The 11,689-nt window shown below is 47.1% G+C and overlaps 1 protein-coding gene across 2 annotated transcripts in view; it reads left to right on the forward strand.

Moving 5' to 3' along the window:
• Positions 1-8,411, forward strand: part of LOC110499998 (protein lin-7 homolog A) — a 31,249-nt gene extending 22,838 nt beyond the window's left edge. For both annotated transcript variants that reach the window (XM_021577093.3, XM_090213821.1), the window contains 2 exons: positions 4,249-4,464; positions 6,994-8,411. In XM_021577093.3, the coding sequence (XP_021432768.1) occupies positions 4,249-4,464 (216 nt within the window). In that variant the 3' untranslated portion in view covers positions 6,994-8,411. The remainder of the gene's footprint in view (positions 1-4,248; positions 4,465-6,993) is intronic.
• The last annotated feature ends 3,278 nt before the right edge of the window (positions 8,412-11,689 follow it).

Genomic DNA, 11,689 nt, shown 5'->3' on the forward strand with positions numbered 1-11,689 from the left:
TGCTCTAGAGGAGATCTGCACGGAGGAATGGGCTAAAATACTAGCAACAGTGTGTGAAAACCTTGTGAAGACTTTGACGTTTGACCTTTGTCATTGCCAACAAAGGGTATATAACAAAGTATTGAGAAACTTTTGTTATTGACCAAATACTTATTTTCCACCATAATTTGCAAATAAATTAATAAAAAATTCTACAATGTGATTTTCTGGATTTTTTTCTTCTCATTTTGTCTGTCATAGTTGAAGTGTACCTATGATGAAAATTACAGGCCTCTCTCATCTTTTTAAGTGGGAGAACTTGCACAATTGTTGGCTGACTAAATATTTTTTTTGCCCCACTGTACACTCAATTAGTATTTAAAGGCATTGCCTTTAAAATGTTCATCTTGGGGCAAACTGTAAGGGCGTTCGTCTGTAGGAGGAAGAGAAGCGGACCAAAGCGCAGCGTGGTGGTTATTCATGTTTTAATAAATCACTACACATGAACAAACTAACAAAAACAAGAAATGTGAAAACGCAAAAACAGTCCTATCCTGTGACAACAAACACAGTGACAGGAACAATCACCCACAAACACACAGTGAAACCCAGGCTACCTAAGTATGATTCTCAATCAGAGACAACTAATGACACCTGCCTCTGATTGAGAACCATACTAGGCCGAAAACATAGAAATGCCCCAAAACATAGAAAAACAAACATAGACTGCCCACCCAACTCACGCCCTGACCATACTAAATAAATACAAAACAACAGAAATAGAGGTCAGAACGTGACAGTACCCCCCCCCCAAAGGTGCGGACTCCGGCCGCAAAACCTTGACCTATAGGGGAGGGTCTGGGTGGGCGTCTGTCCGCGGTGGCGGCTCTGGCGCGGGACGCGGACCCCACTTCACCATTGTCTTAGTCCGCCTTATTGTCCGCCTCCCTGGCTTACTCACCATGGCCACCCCTCTCAATGACCCCACTGGACAGAGGGGCTGCTCGGGACAGAGGGGCAGCTCGGGACAGAGGTGAAGCAGCTGCTCGGGACAGAGGGACAACTGCTCGGGACAGAGGGGCAGCTGCTCGGGACAGAGGGGCGATAGCAGCTCGGGACAGAGGGGCGATAGCAGCTCGGGACAGAGGGGCGATAGCAGCTCGGGACAGAGGGGCGATAGCAGCTCGGGACAGAGGGGCGGCAGCTGCTCGGGACAGAGGGGCGGCAGCTGCTCGGGACAGAGGGACAGCTGCTCGGGACAGAGGGGCGGCAGCAGCTTGGGACAGAGGGGCGGCAGCAGCTTGGGACAGAGGGGCGACAGCAGCTCTGGACAGAGGGGCAGCTGCTCGGGCGGCCCCTGGCTGACTGACGGCACTGGCGGCCCCTGGCTTACTGGCGGCCCCTGGCTGACTGGCGGCCCCTGGCTGACTGGCGGCACTGGCGGCCCCTGGCTGACTGGCGGCACTGGCGGCCCCTGGCTGACTGGCGGCACTGGCGGCCCCTGGCTGACTGGCGGCACTGGCGGCCCCTGGCTGACGGGCGGCACTGGCGGCCCCTGGCTGACGGGCGGCACTGGCGGCCCCTGGCTGACGGGCGGCACTGGCGGCCCCTGGCTGACGGGCGGCACTGGCGGCCCCTGGCTGACGGGCGGCACTGGCGGCCCCTGGCTGACGGGCGGCACTGGCGGCCCCTGGCTGACGGGCGGCACTGGCGGCTCCTGGCAGACGGGCGGCACTGGCGGCTCCTGGCAGACGGGCGGCACTGGGCAGACGGGCAGCACTGGCGGCGCTGGGCAGACGGGCAGCACTGGCGGCACTGGGCAGACGGGCAGCACTGGCGGCGCTGGGCAGACGGGCAGCACTGGCGGCACTGGGCAGACGGGCAGCACTGGCGGCACTGGGCAGACGGGCAGCACTGGCGGCACTGGGCAGACGGGCAGCACTGGCGGCACTGGGCAGACGGGCAGCACTGGCGGCACTGGGCAGACGGGCAGCACTGGCGGCACTGGGCAGACGGGCAGCACTGGCGGCGCTGGGCAGACGGGCAGCACTGGCGGCGCTGGGCAGACGGGCAGCACTGGCGGCACTGGGCAGACGGGCAGCACTGGCGGCACTGGGCAGACGGGCAGCACTGGCGGCACTGGGCAGACGGGCAGCACTGGCGGCGCTGGGCAGACGGGCGGCACTGGGCAGACGGGCGGCACTGGGCAGACGGGCGGCACTGGGCAGACGGGCGGCACTGGCGGCGCTGGAGAGGAGGAAGGCTCTGGAAGCGCCGGACTGACGGGCGGCACTGGCGGCGCTGGGCAGACGGGCGGCGTTGGCGGCGCTGGGCTGACGAGCGGCACTGGCGGCGCTGGAGAGGAGGAAGGCTCTGGAAGCGCCGGACTGAGTAGCTCTCGTAGCGCCGAACAGGCGGGAGACTCCGGCAGCGCTGGAGAGGAGGAAGGCTCTGGTAGCGCCGGAGAGGCGGGAGACTCCGGCAGCGCTGGAGAGGAGCAAGCCCCTGCAAGGATGGGCCGGAGAGACAGCCTGGTACGGGGGGCTGCCACCGGAGGGCTGATGCGTGGAGGTGGTGACGGATAGACCGGGCCGTGCAGGCGCACTGGAGCTCTTGAGCACCGAGCCTGCCCAACCTTACCCGGTTGAATGGTCCCGGTCGCCCTGCCAGTGCGGCGAGGTGGAATAGCCCGCACTGGGCTATGCAGGCGAACCGGGGACACCGTGCGCAAGGCTGGTGCCATGTAAGCCGGCCCAAGGAGACGCACTGGAGACCAGATGCGTAGAGCCGGCTTCATGGCACTTGGCTCGATGCCCACTCTAGCCCGGCCGATACGCGGAGCTGGAATGAACCGCACCGGGCTGTGCACCCGCACTGGGGACACCGTGCGCTCCACAGCATAACACGGTGCCTGCCCGGTCTCTCTAGCCCCCCGGTAACCACAGGAAGTTGGCTCAGGTCTCCTACCTGGCGTAGCCATACTCCCTGTTAGCCCCCCCCCAAGAAATTTTTGGGGCTGACTCCCGGGCTTCCTTGCCAACCGTGTTCCCTCATATCGCCGGCTCCTCTCTCCGGCTGCCTCTGCTCTCCTCGCTGCCTCCACCTGTTCCCATGGAAGGCGATCCTTTCCCGCCAAGATCTCCTCCCATGTGTAGCAACCCTTGCCGTCCAACACATCATCCCAAGTCCATTCCTCCTTGTGACGCTGTTGCCCGTTACCACGCCGCTTGGTCCTGTTGCTGTGGGTGATTCTGTAAGGGCGTTCGTCTGTAGGAGGAAGAGAAGCGGACCAAAGCGCAGCGTGGTGGTTATTCATGTTTTAATAAATCACTACACATGAACAAACTAACAAAAACAAGAAATGTGAAAACGCAAAAACAGTCCAATCCTGTGACAACAAACACAGTGACAGGAACAATCACCCACAAACACACAGTGAAACCCAGGCTACCTAAGTATGATTCTCAATCAGAGACAACTAATGACACCTGCCTCTGATTGAGAACCATACTAGGCCGAAAACATAGAAATGCCCCAAAACATAGAAAAACAAACATAGACTGCCCACCCAACTCACGCCCTGACCATACTAAATAAATACAAAACAACGGAAATAGAGGTCAGAACGTGACACAAACGTTCCACAATAATTTGGGTGAATTTTGGCCCAGTCCTCCTGAAAGAGCTGGTGTAACAAAATTGACAAAATTGAAATGCATTCCAAGTGACTACCTAATGAAGCTGGTTGAGAGAATGCCAAAGCTGTCATCAAGGCAAAGGGTGGCTACTTTGAAGAATCTCAAATCTCAAATATATTTTAATTTATTTAACACTTTTTGATTCCATATGTTATTTCGTAGTTTTGATGTCTTTATTATTTTTTGAAAATAGTACAAATAAAGAAAAACCCTTGAATGAGTAGGTGTGTCAAATGTTGCTTGGTACAGTATATTACTCTGGGCTTGAGGAGGAAGTACTAATTATACCAAATATGCAATGCTTGTTGAACTAAGTAGCAATACATTTGGACTTCCATTTCAAACCTAATTGGTAGTAACCATTTAGAAACTGAAGCTGCTGCTGTGTAACTGTGTCATTGTTGCTTACATAGAAGTCTTGGCGAAGTTTCTTTATTTCTCTGTCCATGCCAATTAAGAAACGGAGGCAGACTTCAGAGACCATATCACTAAAACACTAAAACATTGCCACCACATTTCTTAAATGTGCTGAGTCTCTTCTCTTTCACTCTTTCACTCACTCTTTCCCCAGAGTGTGGAGGGGGAGCACCACGAGAAGGCAGTGGAGCTTCTGAAGGCAGCCAAGGACAGTGTGAAGCTGGTGGTACGCTACACGCCCAAGGTCCTGGAGGAGATGGAGGCGCGCTTCGAGAAGCTCCGCACGGCCCGCCGCCGCCAGCAGCAGCAGCTCCTCATGCAGGCCCAGCAGCAGCAGAACCTCACTACCCAGCAGAACCATATGTCGTAGGTGAGGCTTTTCATTGCTTTAAGGGTGGGGGACCATAGCCTGGTGCCAGATCTATTTGTACTGTCTTGCCAACTCCTATGGGCATTGTCACAACAAGGATGACTGTAGGTGTTGGCAAGACAGCACAAACAGATCTGGGACCAGGCTAAGGGGCCACCAAGGAGAAGGACCACACAGCTGAAACAGTAAGAATACCAGTCCTCTAAACTGGCTACATATTCAACAAACTATGATTTAATTCAGACTCATACTGTTTTAAGGATCTGACAGAGATTTTTCATTTCCGTCATTTAGCAGACACACATATCCAGAGCAAACATTTTCTCACTTTGTCCCCCTTGAGACTCTAACCCACAACCATGGTATTGCAAGCGCCATGTTCTACCAACTGAGCCCCACAGGACTCTTTAGCACCTCAAAGGTTTTTGGGGAATAGGGTGAACTGACGGAGGCTGGCATTGTCTGGAGATGCACATTGCACATTCGAAACAGCAACAACGTTTAAAACGCAACGAATGCCTTTGAAAACGGCCTATGTGGCATCGATATGAGTCAGAAACAGTTATTCTATTGTCAGAATTGACTACAAAGTGTTTGGAACATGTGTGTATCACAACAGGTAAATGAAGGATTAGACGAAGTACATTTGCCCATTAACATGGGGTGAACAGCTGCAGTGATTGCTCTCTATTCAATAGCATACAGTGAGACAGACCTGCCCAGCAGCCTGGCTTGGTTTACATAAGACAACATGTTACGCATTTTTTAAACTTGAGAAATACTGCAACAAACACCTTAGTCAGATGTAAAATTGCGCAAATACAACATGAAATAGGCTTCTGCAGCTACAGTGTCTCATGGGGGACAGACATCATTAACCAAGCGTGGAATCGGTCTGGAAACAAACCTCCAAGACTGAAATCTTGTTTTTCTAATGAGCAACAGAAAAAACAGAAGTGCCAATCGACGTGTTCAGTGGTTCTTTAAAACCCATTGGGCTCTTTATACCCAGAGAGAGTACCAGAGAGGCTCCTGTCAGAGAGGCTCCTACTACAGAATGATACCAGGCCTTGTCCTTTGGGTAAAAGTTACAGAGGATTACATCAAGCTTTTCATTTTTTCATTAAACATATGCTTGCTGCACACATTAAGTTCCTGGAATGAGCGCTTAATCTATTTCAGGGTGTTTGTTAACTAAGCAGTTGCAATCCCCTGTACAGTCATAACCGTCTAGGTTGTGTAAGTAATTCAGCCGCGTGGCTTGTGAATTATTTTAGATATGGCTGAGCAAATAAGAGATCACGCTCATGGGATGCTACATGTTTTATAACACATACCACAGAGCAACGTTGAGGCAGACTTATGGTATACAAATATACCCCGTCGTTGCTTAGATTGCTGGAGGTGATAAAGCAAAAATAAGGACAACTCTGAAAATAGGTAGTAGTAATACCAAGCCTGTCTGGGCCACAGATGAAGCTGTTGCTGTGGCTAATTCAGCTGAGCATTCTTTAAAGTGTACCCTTGACATACCTCCTCCACGAGGCACATCACAAAAGACTTAACACCACCCGCAGGCTAAGGAATCCTCAGTGGCACTGATCGTCTGATAGTAACCCTCCTCATGTAGCCCTCGTTTAGCTCGGGGAGGTATGTGTGAGCTTGTAGACCTGTGCAGTAGAGGCATGGAGTGGGGACTGAGCAGGGATCATGTTGTATCAACCCTGGCATGCTGACTACAGGGCTTTGCCACAGTGGCCAAGAGGCCGGTGGCCAAGCAAGCGACATGCGCGGCGAACAGGCTGCTAGGTGGCAAGCACCATGGAATCTGTACGTCATGTAGCCTTCCTCTCTGACACGCTGCCCGGCCATTCTGTCTCCTCTCGCATACCTGGCCAGGCTGACCAAGGCCGAGGACACAATAAGCTCTGCTATATCTCTATTCTCAGTAGTGGGAAAGCCACAGACATGTAGCCATTTCCTGCTGTCAAATGACCTAGTGGCCTCATGGGTGGAATGTTATTCATATTTTTCATAATTTCATAATTAATAAACATTATTTCTAAAAAACCGACCGAAAATCCTGTTTTTATGTCAGACGGTTTTGTTATATTTCAGTCTTCTGTGATGTATATAAAGTGTAATATTGGGATACAAACTCAAAATTGTATATATTTAAACTCTATATCTGACATGGTACAGGTGTCTTCCTTCTTAAAAGTCCATACCCATTTGTGTGAGGTGTACACTTTTGTTTCGAAGTAGATTTGTTTAAGACTACCAAGAAACACTCTGTGTGACCCTGATTTAGCCCACTGCAGTAGAAGGTTAATTCACAATCATTTTTAATTGGCTTTTCACAGTTCATTGTGCTTTTCTCAATTCACAGCAGAGTACACTACACTTTTTTTGTAACTAATTCTACCAGAATATGACATTAGCATCCCACTTTACTGACCTGTCAAAGTACTGACTTGTCAAATGGTTTCAAACATTGCTCTCAGCTGTTCTTACATCTATCCCCCACAGGCTGTTCCAAAAGAAGAAGTAGTGAAGGACACTGAAAGCAAGGTCCATATCTGTGTGGAGGATCCCGAAGGAACCACCTGGTAGAGGAGAATATGATACTGTTAAGCAGTGAAGACTCTCCCTCGCCCTTCAATGTACTACCAACAGAAGGAAGCAAAACTGAATGATATGTGTTCTGAAATGTAAACAACGGTGCTTGTGACTTGAGACATTGGAGGCAAGCACTGAAACCCATCCTTTTGACTTTTATTTTGTTTGTGTTCATTTGAAGTTGTCCTCTAACAGTTGAAAGTTGTGACCCTCCTCAATGTTCCTCCTTGTCATTTGTGATAGTTTATTTTTGTTATCTGTTTTGAATTCATTTCACTTGTTTCCTGACTTTGGTTTTGCTATAGCTTTGTACAGTGATATTGTTTCTTCTATGGGAGCTTGTGTCTGTGTGTGAATGAACATTGCTTTTTTTGTGTCAAACTTGTCCTGCTTTGGATAAATGTGAACTCTTTTTTTACCTTATATATTGCAGTGAGAAAATATTTTGTATGGAAACTTGTAGATTTTAGCAATAACAGACTTTCGTTGGTTTTACATTTCACATAAAAGTAACGATTAGAGATATATAGTATGTGGGAAAGATACAAAAGTGAACCATGTAAAACTCGGTCAACTGTATCTTATGCACTGTGTGTCATAAGGCAGCTTCTGCCATTAAAATCAAATGGCTGTTAAAAGAGGAAGAGACTGTGGAATGTTCTAGTCGTCTTATCAATAAGGGACCTCTGTTTTAAACTCTCTCCTTCAACCCTCTACCTATCGTCTGACGTAGTATTCTCATGACAATTAACCGTCTTTAAGTATAACAAGTTGCACTGTGGATTCATTCAAAGCTATTAGAAAACCAGTTGATGGTCAAGACTGATCAAAAGGAGTCTTGTATCTGTAGTACTGTCAGACAAACAATACATTGGATGGTTTTCCCAGTAGCAAACTCTAGTATGTATGTTCTATATAGGCCTAGTTCCTTTGTGGGTGGGTATTGAAGTAGTGCAAGATCATTTGACAGGCATACTGTGTGCAATGTGCCATCCTGATAGTCCAACCAGATTGGGCTTTGAACGTGTTTTGTCCCTCAACTTTTGAGCAGTTCATCTTGCCTCTGACAGATCCCTTTTGTACATTTACTTATTCTCTTTCTAATTGACGATTTTTTTAGGCTGGATGTACTGTACTTCCTGATTCGACGTACTGTACTTCCTGATTCGATCTACTGTACTTCCTGATTCGACGTACTGTACTCCCTGATTTGGCGTACTGTACTTCCTGATTGTACAGAAAAAAAAGACAACACCAGGTGATATGCAATTGTTATACATATTATATTTGTATAAATAAATATATGTGCGTGTGTACAATGACAACTTTATTGACCCCAAACTGATTCTTCTTCTACTGTGTCGATTGTGCTTGTCTGAAATCTGGGGTAAGGGGACTAACTCGTGTCCCCTGTCTGTTTGAGCTGTGAATGGGAGTTACAGGGCAGCAGTGTAGCACTCTTCAAAAGCAATTAAGGTCTCTCAGTGATGGGGTCACTGGTTCTGACATTGCCTTCCACTGACAGGTGCTGAGATGAAGTGCCTGTGGATGACGCTTTTACATCATAATTCCCCCTTGAATTGAAGCATCTGAATATAAACCCAATCGCCAATGGACGTCAATACAGAAGGCAGACACAGAAAGTAATGCCGGAGCTCAGTGGTCCTTGTAAGATGGTGGAAGGAAACTCAAGCTGAGGATGTGGATTTGCTTGCCCCAGCTACACTGACTATATAGAACATAGTGTGTATCGGCCTACTATTGTGTTTGTCAAAGGGAACACAACTAGACAAACCAGGCTGTGTGTGCTATTATAAACTGGGTGGTTCGAGCCCTGGATGCTGATTGGCTGAAGCTGTAGACCGTATACCACGATTATGACAAAACTTTTATTTTTACTGCTCTAATTACATTGGTAACCAGTTTATAATAGCAACAAGGCACCTCAGGGGTTTGTGATATATGCCACGGCTAAGGGTTGTGTCCAGGCACTCCACGTTGCATTGTGCCTAAGAACAGCCCTTAGTAGTGGTATATTGCACATATACCACACCTTTCTTCGGGACATATTTTTTAAATATATTCCCCTCAGATAGAATCAAAGGAATATTTCCATCGGGAATGTCTAATTCATAAATAGCGACTCATCCTCGCAATCCATCTATCCATTTAATCACCTCTTTTCTCATTCCACGGGGCTAATGAACTGAGTAGTGAGGATGGAAACGCAAACTCGTAATTAGGCATCACTGATGAGAGATCAGTGAAATATGTTAATATCTGTCATTCTTATTTTGTAAAACGAATAGATCTCAGCTTGAATTAATAAATCAGTAGGCTACACGCTACAGATACCTTCATATAGTCTAGAGGGCTTGTGCACAAGCTACAGAGACTGGGCCATGTCGTGGTTACTGACATTTGAGCCCTCAGGAATGACATTGCATTATATGCATCTAATCTCATCTTTGTGGACATATGAATCCTGGCTACAAGTCATTTCCATGATCACAACCTTTAAATTCAACTGAATGATCTGATGAGTCTAACACAAATTAAGAACAGCATATCTGGCATATGTATTCACTGTATAACACTGTAAGAAATTCACACTTATATGGCTGGTGTGAATTGATGTGTTTCTATGTAATGCTGGAACACAACACTTACTTTATTGCCAGGTGAAATCACATCTTCTCTGTCTCTGTGACAACAGACTTCCAGATGCAGGGGTGGGTGGGGGGGATGCCAGACTTTACTCTGTAGGGTGGGTGCATTGCATGCATGTGATGTGATGTGATACCCTGTTGGTCTGCCGTGGCAACCTAGAGGTAGAAAGCGTTGCTTTTGTACCACAGACATTTGGAAGCAGGTGATAAAACAATACTTAATATGATTCCACATGGAAGCAAAGGAAGAAGGAAAGGGTAGACTACAAAGGTTATGTTAACTTAAATGATGATACAGTCTACTATACAGAGGAAAAGCATGGAAGATTCAACTGAAGCCTTTAGTATAGTAGTCTGTCTGGCACCAGGTCTGGAGGTCTTCCAGTCACACCTCACTGTGTAGTCACGTGGGTCGCGCGTCAGCCAGGCTAATAGAATTGTATAGACCCAACAAAACAAAATAAATACACATTTTTCAGTTAGGCAAGTTAGCTTGCTAACTCATTGATCCTGCTTTGTGGTATATCCCTCTGGTGTCCCAGATTAGAGGGGACTTTATGGTTTGAGGTCCAGATTTGAATTTGAGGGGTATATACTATTATTAACTAGACAACTAGCTATAGCCTAAAATCCCACTGGGCACACACTGGATGAATCAACGTTGGTTAACCAACGTAGAATAGACATCTGTGCCGAGTGGGATAAATCAACATGGTGTCTAGATTACGCACTCAAAAGGTATGTCCTCAATGAAAGGGCGTTGTTCAAGGAAGACCAAAGCGCAGCGAGAGTACATTTTCTTTTATTTGTAAAAATGTCACCAACAAAACAAGAAATAACAACCACGACATTGAGGCGTACAAAGGATATAGTGACCCTAACAAAGACAACTTCCCACAATGACAGACGGGGGGGGGGGGGGGAAGGCTGCCTAAGTATGATTCCCAATCAGAGACAATGATAGACAGCTGTCCCTGATTGAGAACCATACCCGGCCAAAACATAGAAATACAAAAACATAGAAAAAGGAACATAGAATTCCCACCCAAATCACAACCTGACCAAAACAAATAGAGACATAAACAGGCTCTCTAAGGTCAGGGCGTGACAAATAGTTAGCCTTCATAAGGACAAAAGTGTTTGAAATGTATTGAATTGATGTGATTATAAATCACTTAATGTGGTTAAATATGTTTAATGTAAGAGTCTGGCAGCTAGCTAACCTCCTCATAGCCTCCTCATAATTTGAAGGAGGGATTTGCAGTGAACATGAGGACGACATTGGCTCCACTTGAGCACGTGGATTTTGGAGTTTTGATGTAGCCTACAGAGCAATTGATTTGTTAACTGTCTTCCTTTCATCCCAACCTGTCCCGTTAGAAGAGCCCAATGTCTGTCAAAAACCTACAGATGTAGGATCTTAATTTGATCACCCTGTTGCTGGAGAGCTTTTCTGCAATCCAGGAAATGTAAAATGTTTAGTGTATTTGAGGTTTAAAAAGGCTTCTGAAGTTTGTCATTTCCACCATGAAATCGCAGACTTGATTTTCCCTGATGAAAAATGTATCAACCCTTACAAAATGTCCATTAATTTTATAATTAATTATATTAATTATATGCTGCAGAATAATTGTCCTGGTGTGGTAAACTGGCTAAAATTAAGATCCTACATCTGTATCAAATTGTCAGGTAGTTATTGTTCAACTGGAATATGACGCAAACAATATCACAACCTACTTATTAGATAAGCAATTTGAAAAAGCCATGGAGTCATGAGAGCATGAGAAGTGACATCTCAGAGTCAAGTATTAGAAATACCTCCCTCTTGTGGTAATAGTGTATACTCAGTATTGCAAATAATGGCTTTGGCTATTGTGAGAAATGCCAGAGTACTTCACATTAGAGTGATTTGTGTCAGGCTACGTTTAGTCCTTACA

This window comes from Oncorhynchus mykiss, chromosome 21 (genome assembly GCF_057628025.1).
Source record: "Oncorhynchus mykiss isolate SJ-2025 chromosome 21, ASM5762802v1, whole genome shotgun sequence".
In the NCBI taxonomy this organism is placed as follows: Eukaryota; Metazoa; Chordata; class Actinopteri; order Salmoniformes; family Salmonidae; genus Oncorhynchus; species Oncorhynchus mykiss.